This window comes from Ascidiella aspersa, chromosome 5 (genome assembly GCF_963924565.1).
Source record: "Ascidiella aspersa chromosome 5, kaAscAspe10.2, whole genome shotgun sequence".
In the NCBI taxonomy this organism is placed as follows: Eukaryota; Metazoa; Chordata; class Ascidiacea; order Phlebobranchia; family Ascidiidae; genus Ascidiella; species Ascidiella aspersa.
The window spans coordinates 19,776,501-19,798,088 of record NC_139451.1 but is presented as its reverse complement, the minus strand read 5'-3'; the positions used below and the strand labels follow the sequence as shown (position 1 = coordinate 19,798,088).

The following is a 21,588-nucleotide window of genomic DNA, read 5'->3' as shown; positions in this document are numbered from 1 at the left end:
AAATCAATTGGGCGGCCAAAAATAGAAATAGTATGTCGATTTAGCTAGTTTTAGGTCTTGAATTTTTTTATTGGAATTGTTGCAAAAACCTGTGCCTTGTAATCAAAATTAAATCAATGCCCATTTAAAAAAAATTAAACCAACAGTGCTTTCGTGATTCGCAAAACAGACACAACCGTCCTGTCCTGTAAAGCATAAGCCTACTTTTTTAAAGGCAGCGCATTCCGGCTATAAAGCTTATTTGATCAAACTATTTATCAAACAACACTGTTTTTTTATTTTAAATATGATCTTTGTCTTCTCTTATATTACTTGCTTTTCAATGTATCATTATTACTTGTGTGTTGTGTATAAAATGCTTTTTTATAACGAACATTTGTGCAAACAGGGTGCACACTGCACAGTTGACTCGATCTACCTTACGGTCATTTGCTGCATCCTGGAACAAACAACTGCATTTTTCTTTGCAAACTTTATACTGCGTTCTAGTGGTTGCGGTTCCAAAACATAAAATTTATCTAGGGTACACTATGCACAGATCTGTAATGTATATTGATAATGAATTGCAAAGCCAAAAAGCGTTCCACCTTTAATAAGTGATGTTTGAATTGCTTCTCAGTCAAATTAACTGAAGATGATGTCGATCTACTCAACCTTTTTTGCTTTGAAATTCATTATCAAAATAAATCTATATATCTAGCTTTGCAGCGCAAAGGGGCACCCACCTATTCTCGCAGTGATCTAGGCCGTCGCACACGTAGCGCTGTGGCAGCACGCAGCGGCCTCTGCATTCGTTGTGCGAGTTGTTGCACATCACTCCGCCGTGTTGCGATAACTCTTCTTCCGTCATCTCGTCACTGCCGTCGCCGCAGTCGTCCACTCCTGCGCGTATAAGACGATTTTGTTGATATAACATATATGCGGTGTTAATGACTTGTTCAATGAGGTGACTTGTGCTTAGAAGTGCCCGACTGTATTCATTTCGCTCGACTTGACTTGCGTCCTTGGCATTTTAACATATGACTTGTAAAGTTAAGTCTTTCACTTGGCGTAAATATTTGACATGGCTTATTAACTTGATTAAAACATTTAATTTGTTATAATTCTTTGACCTAATTTAGATCTTTTACTTGACCCGAGTGTACTTTGTATTAAAATAACTCTAGGACGTTTTACTTGCAATTTTCAAAAAGTTGTTATAACGTTGACTTTAAAAAGATAGGTAAAAAATGTTCTTGTTATAATTTGTATCAGTGTAACTGTAAAGTATACCCTTTAGTTTTATTCTTTAGTTTAACGATTTTATCTTGACAAAACCACCAAATTTAAGTATTCAATAAAAAAACAAGGCTGCCAAAAAAGACACAGCGCAATTAACTCTTACATATGGAAGAAACTGGCGGCGTCACATACGTCACACCATGTCAACGACAAAAAACCTACCGTCGCAAAAGCGGGAAAAGGCGATGCACTTGCGCGTGCGTAGACAGGTGAAGGTGCGGTTGCAGTCCGGATACATGCACTCGTCCGAAGAATCGTGGCAGTCGTCCACGAAGTTGCATTTCTGGCGAAATATACCTTTTTTAGACGCCGCACTAAAGTTAAAATGCTGACTCTTTCTAAATTAGCTTTTATAGTGTGTCCCGTGAAGGTTAATAGAGAATAGCGATGACAGAATCAGTTGTTATTTTTCTGCACCCTTAAAATCCAGGATCCGCCCCTGTCAAACAACATGGCGTTTAAACAATGTTTAGATAAAAAAACTGGTTCTGTTTTATTAAAATAGTATTATTATTTGTTTTAGTATACGTTTAGTTCAAACAGTTATCAACAGGCAAAAACCTGCTGCCAAAGGACGTCATAAAAATGTTTTTTTACAAAAAAATCTCTGGCCCCCCAAGAGTTCAAATTGGGTGTTGACAATTTTTGGTCTTAAAATAAGTACCTGAAGCTGCACAAAGATTAGGCGATCAACAAATCTTTCGACACAAAGTGTGTAAAAAATCGCTTTATATTATTGCGGGTGCAAAACACGACTCTATACCTTTAGCGACAAGACGACGCGTTTGTTGTGGCACTTTATGTTCTGTGAGTTGTCGCATTGCCACTCGTCGCTGTGGTCCGAGCAGTGCTCGAAATCGTCACAAACATGGTGTCCGGGCAGGAGACAGGTCAGGTTCAGCGCGTTGATGCTGGCAACATAAGCTCGGATTTAGAAGGTGACTCGTTTTCGAAGGCTATCTTATAGGGTCGAGCCTGGTGTAACCCAGTAAGACTCGAAATGCTTAAGTTCGGACAGGGGTATATTTTGTCGTTTCACAAATATTAGCAATAGTAGATTTTTTGACGAAGCATATTTGTCTTCAGACGTATAACGAATATCAAAGCGCATACAGAAGAAGGTCGCATATTAGGAATGGTATACCTTTTTTAGATGGGACTTGATATTTGTTATACAGCAAGTCTAACTGCAACCTTTTAGGCATTATGCTCCAAAAAAGTATTAGTCCCTCATTTGTGTTGACTGAAAACATTTAGAAAAATTAGTGGATTGTTAAGCCATATATTCTACATTTCGAAATCCCAAGACACTATACGTAATAAATGAAACGGCGAATGCGATTCACGGTTGTACGTCATCGCTTTTTGGCAGAAAGTTGCAGAAGAATTTAGACGAGGAATTAGTTGTATAACAACATTTTATTTATTTATTCGATGTTTTACATTTTCTGCTGCAATGATACGCATTAAACCAAAGCACGTGTGCTTCAAATGTCGATTGGATCGAAGTTTCTCGGACGCGGTGGAATCAATGGCCATTATCAAGGGCGTATCCGGGCCACACTATGCCGATATGTATAAAGTGACTTCTGGTGCATTTTCGATTCAAGTCGGCCTGTCACTGTTTTTCATCCTCGCCTGGGTCGATGTCCATTAAAGATTCGCGACAGAACGAAAAAAATCGGGCCGCGACCTTGAACGATATAAGTTTCTACAGTAAGGCGCTGGCGCGCAATGCACTTGGAAATGTGGGCGCTTAGGTCATGACCGCTAGCGGGTGCAAGAAGGCCGCTGTAAAGCATATTTTTAGTTTTTTAGTTTTTTAAGCTGTGAATTGAAAGACAGAGAAAGCGTTCCATACTTACCTGACGCCTGACGGTGGTCTTCACTGATTACTGGGGGTAGTGTCTTGCCATTTTTTTCGCAAAAAAAACACGTCTTTTCGGGGGGCAGTAAATACTAAAATTACACTGACCATTTATGTTGACACTTTACGCTAACACCATAACAAAAAAGTAAAAATGTTAACCTTCTGCCGATGCGCAGTTATAACTCTGGTCGTATATTCAGTGGCGAAACCAGCTCCTTAAACGGAGACTGGTTATCTGAGGAATGGGTCCGACCATTTCTGACATTTTAGTTTTCCGGCCAACTTTTTGGCCAATGGAAAAAGTGCCAAACATACACCCCTTGCTTAACATGTTACTTCATTTTAGTTAGTAAAAAAATACACCGAAAGCGTTTAACGCAGTGGTTCTCAACCGGTGTGCCGCGGTATTCAAGAGGGCCGAGAGATGTTTCAAATTGTTTAGGATTGCAATTTTTGCTCTATTAGAAGCCCAAAATTAAAAAGTTTTCCAACCTTACAACCTTATTTCACAGTTAATGAGCTGTTTTAACGTCGTTTATTGTAACGTCACAATTAACCACTCAGCATGGTACGAGCAAGGGTGCCGCGAACTATTTAAAAGTTTTGTAGCGTGCCGCAAGCCAAAAAAAAGGTTGCGTAACGCACGCTAGACCATCGGCCGGTGTCATACGTGGTCTGTCATCGCAAATTTAACGCGCCCAAACCATACACTTTCCAAAAAAATGTTTGTACGATAAAATAACCTATAGCATTACTCTTTGAAAGCAAAATATTTATGTGGTAGACAACACTAAAACCGTATTAAATTGTAGCTGTATGATATTCTAGTAGATTCATCTAAGTTCAGCTTTCCAATAATATTATTGAACTGATTAGTTTTTTTCCATTTTTTTCCATTTGTAGTATTTTTCAAATTAAATATGTTTAGTTTTGCAGGGGTAAGTCATCTTTTATCCAGTATACGCAATGTCGTCAACGTATCATGGCACTCTTTAAAAGTGGACAAACATCATGCGTTTTGGCCTCGAACAAACGTAATGTTTTTGTAAATAAGGCTTCTTTATGTCAGTTTAACACTTTACTTAAGCTCACATATTGCTGCAGGGAAGTGCTTTGTCTGAGACATTCCACAAAGAGCCGTTCCTCGGATGTATTTCATCGCTGCCGTCTGGGCAGTCCGTTCGCCCGTCGCAGAATCTGAAAGGAAATGTGATGTTAGCGGCATAGTAACTATATTAACATTGATTACATACAGCCGATACGCAATGCCGAGAGGTATATGGTGGTCTATTGTCCGATATTAAAATGGCATCGGTGCCGATCCGATTTAAAACTGGCATTTTAGCCATGGTTTATGATCCAACGACCATTTTCGACCATAAAAAAGTACATTCGTTATCTACCAAGTGAATAATAAATTACCAATCAAAGGTAAATTCCGTCGCTGGCAAATTTTGTCTTGATAGCCTGAAAAAACTGTGCATTTGCAGGGTTTAACTTTATAAATGTTTTTAGGCCATGACAAGGGTGTCAATGTATTACGCATTAGTCGGAATAACTTTTTGAGCAAAGTATCGAATATCGGTATTTGGTCAAGTACGTAAGGAACGGATATCCGTATTACGAACGAACTCATACATGAGCTGTTGATTTCTGTTAAAAGTTCAGCGAATTTAATCGGCTTGTTCACAATGTGGCGAAATGGATATTACGTCGGAGCTGCAGTGACTCGCGTAATCGTCTTGTTTGAGAAAGAAAAAGTAAATCTTTTCTTTAATAATTACCCAAGTAGTGTGCGACAAAACTTAATATTTAATGGAACTTATTTTGCTGTTGAAAGCCAATCGCAAATTGACCTCACATTCGAAGGCAACTATCTTAACATTTTCTGCCAAAATGGTTCTCAAAAAGCGTTTAAAGTTACGCATCAGGCTCAGTGGTCGGACTTTTATAAAGCTTTATTTTAGGGTCGTTTTGTTAAAATCCTATTAAACACAATTGGAGCTACTCTACATTGGACCAGGAATCTTCGGGAGGGTAAAATTACAATTAAACTAAGCTTTCATATTATTTTGATAAAAAGTGTGACAATCATTTGAATATACAAAAATTCATTTGATTCGGTCAGTTTTTGTAGCTTTAGTCCAACATTGTAAATCCCTCTCTTTCTAAATCAAAATCCTATGCGTTTGACCACTTTAACAGCGTTAAACCAACTTACTTCTCGTACGCCAGACAAGTTCCGTCTAAGCAAGTAAACACTCGTGTCTTGAGCCCGAAACTCGACGGGCATTCGTCGCTCGAATCGCCGCAGTCGTCCCTCCCGTCGCCAAAGTAGTGCTGCAACGATAAAGTACCATATTGTTATCAGATGCCAGTTAACCTAAAGCACAGTTTACTTAAAGCGCCAAGGTTAAATTAGCCATTCTCTGGTTTTACCGTTTTAACTTGTAAAAGTAACATATAAACGTAAATAAGCATCATCGTTAAATAAGCATCATCGTTAACCATGCTCAGGAACCCTTTTTTTACTCGTGGCACAATACCAGAGCTAAAAAATCGGCTACACAAAACATGTCGAAAAAATATGTCGATTGCGAATAGACATATGACCAAAAGGGTTTTAATAAAATCCGCTAAAGGCACACACAAATAGACGTTTTACAATCCTTGAGCTTTTAATTAAGCAGTTATACCGTCTTCCTAAAATATATTAAAAAATCCTTAAAAATTGTACTCTATCACGCTAGGAAATTAGAGGCAAGCTTTCAAATCCCATTCGAACTAAACCTAAAACTTGAATAAGTTGACAATTTTAAAATTGTTTTTCATGGGTTATGAGCGTTTCAATAGTCTCCCTTTCGGCTTTTGGTAAATATTGAAAACCATTGCTGTATAGTTTTGTTGTAAACTTTGAGATCATCTCGTAGTTGAGTTTGTTAAACATTTATTTCGGAATGTGACTTTCAGTAACTAAACGTAACATAGGTTTTCAAGTTTACAATATGACGTAAAAGTTCGTAAAGTTACACCTGGATTATTGCACACTGTCAAAATGCCTGTCTTGGTGTAATTATTTGTGTTAAATACACTAATTATTTAAATGTGTTGTGTAAAAAACAAGTAAAAAAACTCCGACAATTCCGCATATTTTATGTTTTAAACACAACATACAATCAAACGGCGCAGTCGCGAAAAAAGAAATAGAAAGATTTGCTTGCGTGTATCTCCCCTACTCACAACTTTCCGAAATTACAACAGTGACCTGACAAATAGAAAAAGTATTTCGGTGCGCGGTTTCTTTTGCTTAAGGGTGCGTAAGAACATTTTGAATTCGTCATAATTTTAATAAAAATGTCGTAAAAAGTTCGATTTTATTGAATTTAATGACTTTAATATTTTTATTGAAATTACTAAACAAAAAACGTACATTGTGTTCCAAATATATGATTTTAATTTGGTGTTTTGGTAAGCCTCGTGATTTAATTGTTTGCGTACAATTAAAGTGCAACGCGCCAAAACATATTGTTTTACACTGTGTGCAGTTGGTTTGTGTTACCTTAATCTCGTTCATTGTAACATTTAGGTGACCTAGATCGAAAACGCTATTTATGCTGCCAAAATATTTATATCTTTTTTGTAGGGCGTCGAACGCCAAAAAGATTGGCTACCACTTGTTTGTACGTTAGAGCAGGGAAAACCCACTCACCCCAGCTATGCAGTTGCCGTTTAGGCATATTTGGGAACGCGAGCAATTGGCGACACACTCGTCTGCTCTCTCGCTGCAGTGGTCAATCCCGTCGCAAATGTAGATGGGCGGCAGGTAGCACTGCTTGGTCTCGTTATTCCACTTGCTGCTGCACATGATGCCTGCAAATCGAAAACACCACACGTTATTTTGCTTTGCGCTTGTTTGAGCGAATTCTTCGAACTGCGTCTTGGGTAGCCCTCTTTGGGCGCTTAACTTAGGACTTACGGCAAAATGCGATCCTAGCTAATTCACTCTTGGAATCTCTAATTATATCAAACGTCAGGTTGTCAAAATGAAAGACGGTGATTCGGTTATATCGGTTTGCGAGGCCAATTTCCGTCATATATTACCATTGGGGTTGTAAAAAATTATTGTTGGCGTTTGTTCAAACATACTTCGTCCTTGTTTTCTATGGACAAATACTTTTTCGGTTTGGGGCAATTTTTCCATTCTTTTGCGTGTTTTTATATTTTAAAAACAAAATGTAATACTTGGAAGCATATAAAAACGGCGATTGTTTCAAACCAAAGGACAAGGTTAATTAACAAAATGATAGTTTGCTTGATTGGTATACAACGTGCAACATATATCCTTGGTTATTTCCTCCAAAATTCTAACACATGTTTAAACAGTTTTATTTCATTAAAAAAATAAACTATAAGCCATTACCCTGTGCATATCGCCCATATTTCTTAATGCTAGTATGATTTGTGTATATACATTGTGTATACCCCAATTCTGCCAAAACAATTTCCATTTAAGTATATAGGTATACAGGATATTGTACTGAATACTTAGAAATCGCAATTAACCGATGTCGTTACGCTTGACATATTGTTTCATTTCACGGGACAATAGGCGTCACATTCAAAACGCAATTAAAGGTATATAACAAACTTTAAAACGCAATTAAAACCACAAAATGGCAATATTGCTTTGTCAATCAAGGGGCCTATACTTTAGTTGAGAATTAAGTATTGACAGATGTCGATAATATGTAGTTTGTAATCATCTTGCTAAGGCAATATCGAGACGGAGTATAATATCATGCCCTTTCGATCATCGTATAAGTAGACGAGTCGTTTCAAGTTTTCCGTTTCGACTTATGTTTGGCAAATTGCTTACATCTATAATTCATCTAGTGCAATTGCGCAACAGAACTTTGGGGAATTCGGAATTGCGCAAAACGTAACCATCGCTACGACTTAAGTCAGGCGTGTAATAACAAATTTAATAGGGAAAGCTTCGACACGCCTTTTTTCAGGCAAGAGTATCAATCTCGCGTAAGCACAATAACGAAAGCGAATAACAGGGATAAACGCAATTATTTATGTATAAAAAATTAAAATGTGTTAACATACTTGACCAGCCGAACATATTGGTGCTAAAGTTTAAATCAAGTTCATTAAAATCCTTGATTGCCAGCTACTTTCATTAAATAACATTTAGTGGTATGTACATAAACTCCCAATGTTAAACAATTGCCTATACATTAGCGGCTGATTAGCCTGTAAAGGTTAACATAATCTAGGTCAGTGGTTCTCAACCGGGGGTCCACGGATCCCTTGGGGTCCGGAAAACGTTTTTAGGGGGTCCGCAAAAACTTCTAAATATACCTTTATTGAATTGATTAACGCTGGGAAACATCCTTCATCACAATATTACGTAACACAAATAGATTGTAAAAATGGAAGACAACATTACAGCAGTTCACATGTACTGGATTTTAGTTTATGCTATTGCTCGCAATGATGACATGCGTCTAGCATTGTCAAAAACACAACCGCGCATTTTAAGACTTGCTTCGGAGATGCATCAGCAGAAATCACATTAAAATAAGCCTGTCATCAATTAATTTGGCATTGTCTATTACTAAGGTGCACTAGGCATATATAGGCTACTGAATAATTAAAAAGCACTAAACGCAGATATTACACCAGAAAAATGTAAGGGGTCCGCGACTATTTAACAGCATCAAAAAGGGGCCACGTGTAAAAAAAGGTTGAGAACCACTGATCTAGGCTTTATAGGGATTTGATGACAGCTATAACAACAACAACAGAAATGTATTTTAGAGATAACATCGCAGTCATTACAAATTTTCCTGATTATATCGTTTTTTTGCAAAGCCAGTAAATATTTTCTAGAACAGTAATATTTTCTGTATCGTATAAATATGTACACTCGAAGCATTATCGGTTGAAAAGTTTGTTTCCACACTTGTACTTAAATACGATAAATATCGGGATCAGGCCTTTTAAAGACATTTTGACGTTGTCGAAGGCATTCATGGCATTGTGTTGTTTTAATTAATTGACACTAAGACGTTAATTAAATGAAAAATGTCAGGTTGTCGCAATGAAGGTCAACGATCCGGTTATATCAGTGTTTCCCAACGGGGATTAAGCAAAGATGGTTTAAAAACATAAGATTAGACCAAAAGCAACAGCCTTGGGACGATCGATTCGACTGTTGGGGTAAAATTATTAAAAAATTAGGTTAAGAGCGGTCGGTAAAATGTTTTCCTGTTTGTATTTTTGCTATGTGGAAGTATGCATGTAAAACTTAATCACCACCGATGGACGCAGAGTTGCGAGATGGGCCAATAAAAGAAAACTTACCAAAAAAAATGCAATAAATGGTCATGCTGGTAAATTGCATTTCTGTTTTGGTGGCAATTTTCTCAACTTTTTTTTTATATAGGCAATTTTTCTCTTTTTGTGATTTTTTTGGCAAGTTTTCTTTGTTAGCTTTGTTAGTTAAACATACCGCTCATGATTTTTTTAAATAAAACTAAAAAAGCCAAATTTAATTTGGATTTTTTTCAAATAAAATCCAAAGGGGTTTAAAAAAAGCCTACATTTTCAAATTTGGCTTTAAAAAATCTTAACTGGCAATCCTGGATGGACGCACGGCGCTTGAAACAAACTATACAAACGACCTCACCAAATGTTTGCTAAACAACGTTGAGAAATGTGTTTTTATAGTGTGTAAAAGACACTTTCTCAAGAGAAATGGAACCACTGTCGTCATGGTTTCCTCTAATATTCGTAACACCACCTGAACGTTTGAGCAGTGAAATTCGCTTCTTGAGCTATTGCTGAGTGTTCTAATCGCTATATTACCATTCAGTGATGAACACGAACAAAGTCTATGAACATTGAAAAAGTAGAAAAACAAAGAGATTCTACGTGAATTAAACTTGCCTTGGTTCGTATTTTGATAAACTTTTAAAGGAATAATACCAACGGGCAAAGTTTGCTATCTATTTCGGACTTTGCTAGCCATTTAGAATATCCACGCTCACTAAAACTAAGATTTGCTCAGTAAAAAAATTCTTAGAAGATTTGTCTTATTTTACCGTCGGTTGAAAGAGGCGTGGTGGATTCGTCACTGCCGTCCGCACAGTCCGTTATGCCGTCACAAAACTGCTCCGCGCGTAAGCACTTGCCGTCCGACAAACACCTAGATAAAGAGGAAACACGCGAAAAACAATTTACAAACGTAAACTGACGCGATAAAGCTTATTCGAATTCACATCTGATTTTCAATTGAACAAAAACACGGTATTTTTTATGCAATTAAAATACCAATAAAAATATTTTTTAACGATAGAGTTCGAGCAAATCGATATCATCTTGATACAGACGTTTTGGTACGCACTGGCACTTGTATCATCATTGAATGTGAATTTAAAAATGTTGGCTTTGGCATTTGTTATTAAGATACATAACAGATTCGTGAGTTGTGCCCATAAAAACGTTTTTATTTGAAAGAAGGTTTGGTTTTAGAACGCTAATTTGACGTGTTAAAATTGGCACATTAATGTTGCAGTTAGATAAGATAACAGTGGCGGAAAGGCACTTTCCTATAATGAAAGAAAACTTTGCCAAACGCAAACAAGGTCGTTGATGGTATAGTGGAGTACTAAATGAGGACCAAATTATTTAGCAACCTAGACAACAAGGCGGCTTATATTAAATAAACCTCACAGCAAAAACAGTTGTTTAAAATTTGAGAAGTATATAATTTAGCGGCAAAAAACAACAAAAAAACGATTCTGGGGAAACATGCCAACCAACGGACTATTAAAAAAACTGACCGTAAAAACACTGTCGAATGTATTATTTATTGGTAACACTATTTTACAGCCAAGGCCGCACAAATCCTGGCTTTGTAACTTCATACTTAAGCAGTTGCGTACCGCACGTTATTATTAGTAACCGCGAAAGACATGTTCGACAATCATTTCACCATTTTTTAAATCAATAAAGTCGCCACACCTGATTATCATTAAACTAACCATGCTCATGTTATGATGTTTACATCATAATAATAACCATGCTTCTATTAGATGTAGTTATAGTTCAACCAAATAGGCGAGGTGGTTGCTTTTTAGACTCAAACTAAAATTTTAAATGCTCGCATGTTGTGTACATCAGACTTAAAAATATCCTGATTACTTTTTATCAAACTCGGCCGAAAATGTATATAATGTTTCTGCACCAAATAATAGTCGAGAATGTAGCCTATAATAACCATAATAATATGACTTGATAATAAAAAGTTCGATAAAAATTTTAATTTAAAAACTTATTAATATTAGTTTTATATATAAGGTATTTTGGAACTGTATGACACATAATTTAATATTTTTAGTTATTTCAGTTTCAAACATGTTTTGCATCCAGGCCAAATCTCTCCATTAAATCGAATATAAAACGATGCGCGTACCGATTTCGAGTCGTCTATTACCTAATAAATTGAGTTTTCTGTTCAGGAACAAACTAAGCCTTACATTTACCTCAGAGTTAACTATTTGATAGCCTTTTCCTGTTTCTCGGAAGCAACTCATTAAAGTTTAACAACAACGGGTCAGTGGCCAAGTCATTGCGATCAGGCGAAAGGGCGCGATTCTCGATAAAGCGCACAACCACCCAATACTTTCCACTTTGGAATTACTTTACGCTGGGCTTTAGGTATCTTAAAGTTTAAAATAAGTGCACTTTAAATTTATCTGACCGAAGCGCAACCTATCACAGTTATTTGAAACGAACTTTCTACGCTACGTTGTTAAAAAACGTAACTAAATTAAAATCTCACTTCCCCCTGCAGAGATCTGCGGATGCGTTTGCACGGCCTAAATCCTTCTCGGTCGATGAGACAGAACAAAGAGTGAATTATAATCGATTAGAATTTTTGGCAATCAACAATTAACTTCACCATGTTTTTTGGGGTGTTTGTTTTATTTACATTTCACATATATGCGTAGAGTTATCCTAATTCGTCAAACCCTGAGAAATCAAGCACATGGTATATCACCGCGGTCATTAGCCAAGTTACGGATAAAGATTTTGCAGCGGCCTTGAACTCAACCTGAAAATATACGAAGCACACGGGTGATCCTGATTGGTTCCCTTGTAGATGCACTTGCCGCCCTCGCAGCCAATCAGAGTCGAGCATTCCGGGCAATCGATTACAAGGTTGTTTAAGGGGAGGTATCGACTGGGTTGTTTCTTGTACCTTAAGACAAAATAAAACATTTAAACTTCGTGTGGTTAACTTTATGATAAGCAAAAAAATAAAGGTTTGTTATCGATTGATATGTTGCTGGCTGAGACGTGTTATCAAATATTATCAACATAAGCGCCGTGGGTGTGCAGAGCGTTTTTATACGCCCTGGATTTCTGACAGGGCGTTAAAACGTCTTTCGACCAAGTAATCAATAAATGTACAAAATTAATTCCTAAAGCACAGCAAAACTGTTACAAAGTTTCCTGATTTGCCGTTATGCCATCGAACCTCCAAACTATACTTTTAAGGTATACGCAAATGCATTTTTTTTTCAATTTGATGGTACGTTTTACGCATTTCAATGGAAACATTTTTAGCCTAAAGTCGCTATATAGTTGTAAAAGGTAAAGTGGTTTGTTTCACTGACAACATGCAACAGCGCAATGCTTAGAAAATAACGCCCTGTAAATTTAAAAGGTCGGCGTCTATGATCAATAACAAATACTTCAAGTTTATTAATGGGAGGTGGGTAGCTCAAGCTGAAGATGTGCCGTATTCTAACCACACTGAATGTAATTAATGTACCTTTTTTTTAAACAAGCTACAAACGCACTAAATTATCGCGTGATTAGTAATCTACGCGCTCAAGAAAAGCCCGGGATCGGTTTGGCTCCAGATTTTCGGCTACGCGTCGTTTTTCTACGCGACGAACGAAGGAGCAAATTTTAGCGCACCACAGACAAATACGTTTTGAAGTTAGAAGCAAAATCGATTCAGCGCGGCTCTGCAAGTCGCTTTCCGGCGGCCGCTGTCGACTTTTCAAGGCGCCGTCCAAATAGAGACTGATTTATTATGCACGCAAATAAAACCTTGATAGGATTTTCCGAGGACCGGAGGATTCACCTTGAGCCGGTTTGAAGGTAAGACTGGCGAATGTGAAAGGATCGTGGGTAACTTGATTAGACAGCGCTGTGAGGGCCAACATTTATACGGTTTTCCCTGAAAGCGATGGAGGTTAAGCGGAAATCCTTTGTTATTTCAGCAGGGGGCACCTCGCAACAACGAATACGTCGTATTGTTTGGTGTGAAATGTGCTTCCAGGTTTGTGATTTCAAACTGCCACCGCGGCTATATATGTCAGTGTGTCGCGGGCCATTTTTATAATTTTGTGTAGTATATTTCTATTACGAAAAGGCATGCAGCCAAACATGCTAGACTTCAATGCACACTATACATTAGATCAGTGGTTCTCAAACGCCGGTCCGTGGACCGGTGCCGGTCCGCGTCAACTTTCCTGCCGGTCCGCAAAATACATAGAGTTAATGGTTTACTTTGAACTTTATCGTACGCTACACTGCTGCCCAAGTGTTTAAAAGTAGGCTACAGCTCACTTAATTGTTAAACTTTAGGACCAGTTGTATGTCGAAAACGTCACTAGAACCACGTATAACAGGTATGATATCAAGAAGACAAGGTGCCGGTCCGCGTCAACTTTCCTGCCGGACAGGTGCCGGTCCGCGTCAACTTTCCTGCCGGTCCGCAAAATACATAGAGTTAATGGTTTACTTTGAACTTTATCGTACGCTACACTGCTGCCCAAGTGTTGTGCCCAAGTGTTTAAAAGTAGGCTACAGCTCACTTAATTGTTAAACTTTAGGACCAGTTGTATGTCAAAAACGTCACTAGAACCACGTATAACAGGTATGATATCAAAAAGACAGCAGTAAATTGCCCATTAAATTGAAGTTTCTATTTTTTGCTTTTAAGTTTAGTTGCATACATGTGTCGTAGTTAAATTGAAGGTCCACCGGTCCGCAAAATTTGTTTTGAAATTTTACCGGTCCGCAAGCTGAAAAGGTTGAGAACCACTGCATTAGATAACTCATAAAGATGATTTGCCTACACCACTACTTTGTCGAACGTTTAAGACTAGCGATGTCCGATAATATTAGATCGGAGCCGATACCCGATGCCAAGCAGTATCGGTACTTGTCCAATACGAAGGTGGAACTGTGCTATCCGATACCAAATTAATACAAAATAGAGCAGTAATCATGTGCGTTTAAACGCAGCTATTCTATCTTAAATGATAAATTAATGAAGAAAAAAATGAGTTTAACCAATGGTTGTAACTAAATTTTCTAGGGCTAAAAATAATTTAGTCCCAACAACCTGAAAGACTAACTTGGAATGTTTAAATTTAACCTACTTTGCTTGTTTGAGCATAATAATAACGTCATTTGTTATCAGATCGGATCGCGATACTTTCAGTCCATAATTTCCGATATAGGTATCGGAATAAAATGTACCTCCCGCTTAGTTTTAAAGCATATAGGAGGACGTAACTTTTTCAATGTGTCTCTTTGCCCACCTTTTTTACTGAATGTATTTTGTAAACGAGTCAGGGTGTGTGGCCTAGCAATTAAAAACGTTTTTTTTTTTTTTTTTTGCAGTAACTATCTTGTTTTCTTTCAGTTTTACTCAAAACACGTCTGCACATAAACAAAAAACAAGGCACTTACGGTGATTTGTAGCCGCACTGCGCAGGGCTCTCGTCGGCGAAGTCGGCGCAATCGGTCGTCCCGTCGCAGATGTGTCTCCGCGGCAGCAGGCAGAAACGTGTTACGTCATCATTCCGCACGTTGTTGCATGCCACAGTTCCTGGGATTAGTGACGTAAGCATGGGTGATTAATTGAACGGGGTAAACATCGAGACGGGCCAAAATAGGAACTCAAACCTCCCATTAGGTCAGTGGTCGGCAAATTGTGAGCTGCGGCATAAATATGGGCCTTTTAGCGACTTTTAGTGGGCGGCGAGCTATTTAAAATATTTTTTTTTTTAAATATACACAATTTATTATTCGTGCTTAGCGCGAACTTCTCAGTTTACTTTAATTTATTCAGCCCAAAGAGGATATGCATCATATGGCACCTTGCGTCGTGTGACTCATAAACTTTACAGCCCAATTTATGTTAAATTCCACTATGAATCCCATTATTTCGGTCAATATACGAATCTCTTTTATATGGCTCATGCGTAACGTGTCGTATTAAAGTTTTGCCAATTTAAAACAAATTAACACATTTTTTATCGGGCTGCGAGCAATTAGACTGGGTTTTGGCTACACATTTGCACATTAGTTTGCTTAAAAACAACAGGTGTTTTTTATATTAATGGTATAATAACGTAACGCTGTGACGTCACTCGAAAAAAATGCATGACCCTAACCCAAATAAAATCCTGGATCGGCATTCTTAAATATTTAAAATGCCGTTAGGAAGCACTGGAATATTGAAATTATTTTTTGCGATAATATTTGGTATTTTCATCTCAGGATATGCGACTTTATACAGTGTCGCAGACTAGTTCGAGACACCATCCCTAAGTAGCAACTAAGGATAAGAATTGACTTTACGTACACGTTTATTGGAAAGTACGACAATCAGTATAAGGCTAACACATATGCACCCCAAGTGCTTGCATTACGATCGCTCAATAGTTAGGCACAAACGGGCTGTGATAATTAAATTTCTGACATACAGATACAGTCGTTGTAATGTTTAACTTAAAATTGGTTGAATGAAACAACATTCAGTTAGTGTAAAAAATCGACTGGCCTGTCAGCCTAACAATCAATAAAGTGAAGCCATTTCTTGCAAATAAACGCAATAGCCATTAGCGACGCTAAAGCAATAAAAATGTTTAAAAATTTAGTGAGTTAAGAGGATTAGTTTTTACGCCGATGCGTTACCATATGATGAACTTGTTTATTCTATTTGTGTAAAGGTTTATTCTATTTGTGTATTTTGTCTAAAGGAAGGTTATACAAGACCGGCCACGCAATGCAACATATTAATTTCGAATTCGGTTTGCAAAGTGTATTACATCATATTAGGCTTTGTATATGATAGTAAATATATATTATAACGGTTGAATAAACGAACCCTTTCCGGAAAAAAATTGTAAGGAACCATCGTTCAAAACCAGGCTAAATGCGCTGTGGCATAAAAATGGGGTAGCCGCAGAAATACACCAGTTTATGGCAATTTTACCATTGATGTGCGGTAATGCGAAATCAAAATGCTGATCTTATTAGAAAAAAAACATATGACACAATGGTTAAATGACTGTGGGGTTAAATGACTGACAATGGTTAAATGACTGTGGGGGTAATATAACTTAGCATAAGGCAATAGCTAACAATATTTAAATTATTTTTCCGTAACCTAAACCGCAATTTGTAAAACTTTATATATATATAGCATAATCGTCCATCAAAATTTTCCAATTTAGTAATTGTTGTAAAATAGTACATCAAATCGAAAATACCAATAAAATGAAATGTGTCAGTGTACCGTGCCTTGTTTCTTATCAAAAAACATCCAAAACAAAATCTTCTTGGGCAGTTACCACCAAACGACCCGTTTCAGCCGGAAATCTTATAGGTTTAGGCTGTTGCTTCAACGGCGCACGGCCTCGCACCGAAATACGGCTAATATAGATATATCACATGTATAGTTCGGGTTACAGCACTCAACCGACCGCGCCGCAATAACCAACTGATAACGATCAAAAAACATGGACCGGGCGGCCATGACCACGTTACATGAGCAAGCAGCACCGCAAATCACATAAAGGTTGTAATGAGACTCGAAGGGCGGCGCCTTTCGATCGATTGAAATCGGATAAGCGGCGGTAGAAGCCGAATTGTGTGGTTTGCCCTAGAAAGGCGGGTTTTGTTTTCGATGGGTTGGCAGCAGCCCGCAAACGGGTGTGATGACGTCAATGCCCGACTATTGCGAGCGACTGACGTCATCGGTTGTCTCCTCAATCGCACGTATACGTAGGAGGCATTAAGATCGAAAATTGTTTTTTAATTTGAAACAAACAAACAGTTTTGAACTATCTGTTTATACCATTTGATTGTATTATCGTGCACATTTACCCAAATTTATAAATTCTGCTAAACTACAAAAACTAATTGCAAAATAACGCCGTGGTGAAAATAAGCACATCCGAATAAAGGGAAGGATTTTCTTACCTCGAGCGAATCGGGTGGGAGTATCAAAACAATAGACACGCAATTAAACAAAATATGCTACCAGCTTGCCAATATCTACAATAACTGTGTCAATCACCTTTTTATGCACACAATTCCTGCAGAATTACAGGTTTCGTTACGGACTTGGCAAGGTCGCGTTTAAACTGCACACGACACTTGTCGAATTACATTGCACCGTTTCACTTTCAAGCTCGCAACACCGCGCTTATTAAATTTCGCACGTCTGCTTCAGTGCTTGTGTTACGTTACGGGAGCGAGCTGCTGTAATGACGTACAAAACATAAGTGCTTGTGACTATCCCGTACTCAATACAGTCTATTATTCTTAAAATTGAACTTAATATTGAGCTGCAAACCGCTAACGCAATCATGCTTGGATTACAGCTGCTTGTCATGTCCCATGCTTATTTATTATGTGCAATGGCCAATGGTGTCCCCTTCCGTACAAAGTAAACAAAAAATTACCACATTCATCTCAAAAAAATTTTCGCATTTCGTCTCTTTTTTGATATAGACCACCTTCGACCAAGTAAAACGGATATTTTAGAATGACAATTTGACTTTATCGTGCAGAAACTATATGCGCACCACAACCTGCAGTTGTTCGAAATATGCGATCAGGTTGCAGCTGTACCAAGAAATAAACAGGTAATTGCTAGGATACGCCGTACAGCAGGTTCACACTAAACATGCAATTCCACGTTAAATTCTTTTATGGGCACGCTTACTGGAAGCTGATCGTGAACCAAAGCTTGTAAATGCGATATTTCCGTCCTTTGAATGGAGGGCGCTTTACATACAGAAATCCGATATATTCTGGTTTGTGGGGAAACGCAGAAACGCCTATTTACCGTGTTTCGTATAAGTCCTAAACGCAATGTCCTGGCTCTAAAATGTTTGGTGCCGAACGCGCTGCAATGCAAGATTTAGTGTACTTCGGTCGAGCCAAGCGATCGATAAGCACAGCGGATATAAATTCATAAGGTAAAATTAAATCGCGCAATCACCACATAAAGTTTTAAAAGTAGTCGAAAAACTTTTTGTTTGTTTTTGTTTCTAAGTAATTTTCCAAAAGCCCTAAACCGAAGCCACGGTTGCGCTACGTTACAAGCCAATTGCCAAATGATTTAAACCATTAGCAGTAGCTTATGCACGTTTCTTCTACATTTACAATCCGACGTTAAAAATCCAAACTAAACCGCAATACGTGTAGCACTGTGTGTGTTGTGATTTATCTTCTTAATACTGCATTTTTAAAAATTATGGGATAATCATCCTTTGATGGTTTATAACTAACTAATTTGAAGTTATGATACATTTTAAAAATGCATATATTTTCCAGCCTTTTTTTAGTGTGTGTAACTAGGTTTAATGTTGTACTTTAAAGCTAAGGTTTATTGTTGTTTGATCAATTTGTGTTTATGTTGTTACCATGAGTGATCAGGATCTATTGTCGCATCCCTGCGACTTGGAGTGGAATTCGTTAGTGTTGTTCGACGTTTTTTTCTAAATGACCTTAAGTCTCGCTACGTTACCTGCCAAGTACCAAATGTGACAAAAAAATCGCAAATACGTGTAGTTCTATGTGTGCTGTGCTTTTCGTTTAGAGCGGACTTACTAACCCACAGTAGTGCAACATGACCCTGTGGTCGCGTGATTCTTGTGGACGTCATTATCGTTAGTGGTGGAAGAAGAATAACCAGTTCATGGGTTCAGCCAATTACGCTGTCCGTGGAAGCAGTATTAAACATGAGCTTTATTCCCTCCAGAAAAACAGATATGATTTGTAACAACACAACAGAATTTGTGTGGATTTCAGTTTAGCATTGAAAGCTCATTATTTCATCGATAGTTCCAACTGCGCCAACCTGTAATGTTATTAGCTATAGAAGTTCGGCGAATCGTGTAACAAGTGAAAGCGAATAGAAATCTCATGGACAGTAAATTGGCAATTGCATTACTACCTCCCGTTACCTGTCCAACCTTGTTTAAAATGATCGTGCGAAGTGTTCCAGAAACAGCATCTCACCGTTAGTGTGTTTTTCAGTATTGCAAACACCGCAAAAAAGGTTTCGTAGAGTTTAAAGATATATCCGGTTCGCTACTTTCAGAATTGGACGATGAATAATACACATGACGGACCCGGAGGGCTTGCCAAAACCAGATGACCTCCGGACTTCAAAAACGCGATACTTTAAGATAAGACTGTCCTGCTGTGAAATTAGAAATTTGATCTCGACCAAACCTTTTCTCAACAACAGCGCTTTCAACGCTTAGCATTTAAGTTGCAAATAAATCATAGCGCCGTTAAAATAGGAGATGTGTAGTTACCGAGATAGTTCATCCTTGGTTGCTAGACCCGTTAACAGAGTATATTGGGAAACGACAATAATTAGGTTTACCCGGGGTCGAAAAAGGTTGTCAGGGGGGTCACCGTATAGTATTTTTCAAACGAAAACTTGACCAAAAAAAAAAAATTTAAAACTATCAATTTAGCAGCAGAAGAGCAAAAACCACCGCCAGACTAACACTTGTCTTAATAACATTTAGCCTATACAACTACTTGTTTCCATGAACGGCTGAAGCTCAGGTCTTATAGCCTTGACAAATGTAAATATAAACCGTGGCCACTTGACCAGCGAAGACCCGTTTAGAAACATTTATAGACAATTGAATTCTCTGTAACAACATTTTCCCCCACTTAAACAAATTATTGAAACAAGGTTATATAAAAACGTGCATAAAAAATACTGTTATTAAATATTTTATTTTATGTATATCAGTTCTCAAACTTTTTTAAAAAATTACGAAACGGTCCCCAGCAATTTTTGTAATTGCTCACGGTCCCTTATAAATCTACCCAATAAACACAAAACAACACGTTGTTTTTAATAGTATTCATGGAACAGGAGAACTTGCTTCTTTGCTTCATGATCGGCTACGCTAACCTCTAACGAATCACTTTATTTAGTGAAGCAATCACGAACAGTTTTAAAACCGTGACCGACTGACAGTACAGGCACAGTGTCAGCGCAGCAAACTGTAAAAACGTAATTCTCATTTGGAGAACGCAACATCATGACGTCATAATGGACAATTTAAATGGGGCAATAGCGTGAATCAACAACTAATGATAATAATCAGCTTGGTTTGGAAACGTAAGTTGCCATTTTCTTCTTCAGGAGCGTCGTGTTGCTTTTTTGTTAGGTGTTTCACGGTCCCAGAAAATTGTCTCGCGGACCCCAGTTTGAGAACCACTGAGTTAAAGTAACTTCACGAGTTCACGGCAGTCAACTGTTCATTGTTACGACATAAGCACACAATACACTTTTGTTTATTACGAAAATAAACCTTAAACCGTAAATTAAATTAGTTGTGCTGCGCATGCTTAAGCCGTAAATCCGGACATTTTGTTAAACTTGGAAACAATCTGTCAAAAATGTGAACATTTTGCCAAATTGTATATGATAATTGCAATTCGGTTTTATACAACCAAATGGGGGCGCGTAGGTTTTGAAAACGTGAAAGGGGGTCGCGAGAACAAAAAGGTTGGAAGCCACTGGTTTATGGTGAAAACAAAGCTGGTGCTCGTAAAACCTGCCACTCGCCTTGACTACGGTTCGCGGTGTGAACCGGACCAAAGCAGGCAATAACGCGCAAATGGAAAGTAAATCTAGTAGCAACAAATTTACCTCGGTTTGCAAAACACGCTAACGAGCACGGCGCGACACTTCTCTGCGCAAATGTACGTAAGAACGAATGCAAGAACCTCACAAATTTATCCGCAAGAAGGCAATAAAATTCACCAGAAGACACGAAGGTAAGGAAAAAACAACCTCGGAACAATTTTGTTTTTGCTCTAGTTTTAAGACGGTGCGTTACACGCTATGACAACTATACGATGTCTGATTTTTTTTCTATTTATAGCTGTGTTGCAAAAATAATTTTAAATCAACAACAGCAAATTTGGGTCTCGCTAAAGTCTTTTAACAAAATTTCGATTTTACGTGACAGAGCTGTACGGATAGTTTACATTTGCGCACACTTTTGACTTACATTAAACAAAAAATAATAAATTCGTTGGAGACTTCAGAGGTTTGTTACCCACCA

The 21,588-nt window shown here is 37.8% G+C and overlaps 1 protein-coding gene across 2 annotated transcripts in view; it reads right to left on the bottom strand.

Moving 5' to 3' along the window:
- The window catches only part of LOC146145269 (uncharacterized), a 60,528-nt gene that overhangs the window by 19,859 nt on the left and 19,081 nt on the right, over positions 1-21,588 (bottom strand). For both annotated transcript variants that reach the window (XM_083390013.1, XM_083390014.1), the window contains exons 3-11: positions 14,939-15,077; positions 12,279-12,425; positions 10,264-10,367; positions 6,861-7,021; positions 5,373-5,491; positions 4,244-4,348; positions 2,045-2,192; positions 1,444-1,564; positions 726-882 (exon numbers count right to left, since the gene is read on the bottom strand). In XM_083390013.1, coding sequence (XP_083246139.1) covers positions 726-882; positions 1,444-1,564; positions 2,045-2,192; positions 4,244-4,348; positions 5,373-5,491; positions 6,861-7,021; positions 10,264-10,367; positions 12,279-12,425; positions 14,939-15,077 — 1,201 coding nt within the window. The remainder of the gene's footprint in view (positions 1-725; positions 883-1,443; positions 1,565-2,044; positions 2,193-4,243; positions 4,349-5,372; positions 5,492-6,860; positions 7,022-10,263; positions 10,368-12,278; positions 12,426-14,938; positions 15,078-21,588) is intronic.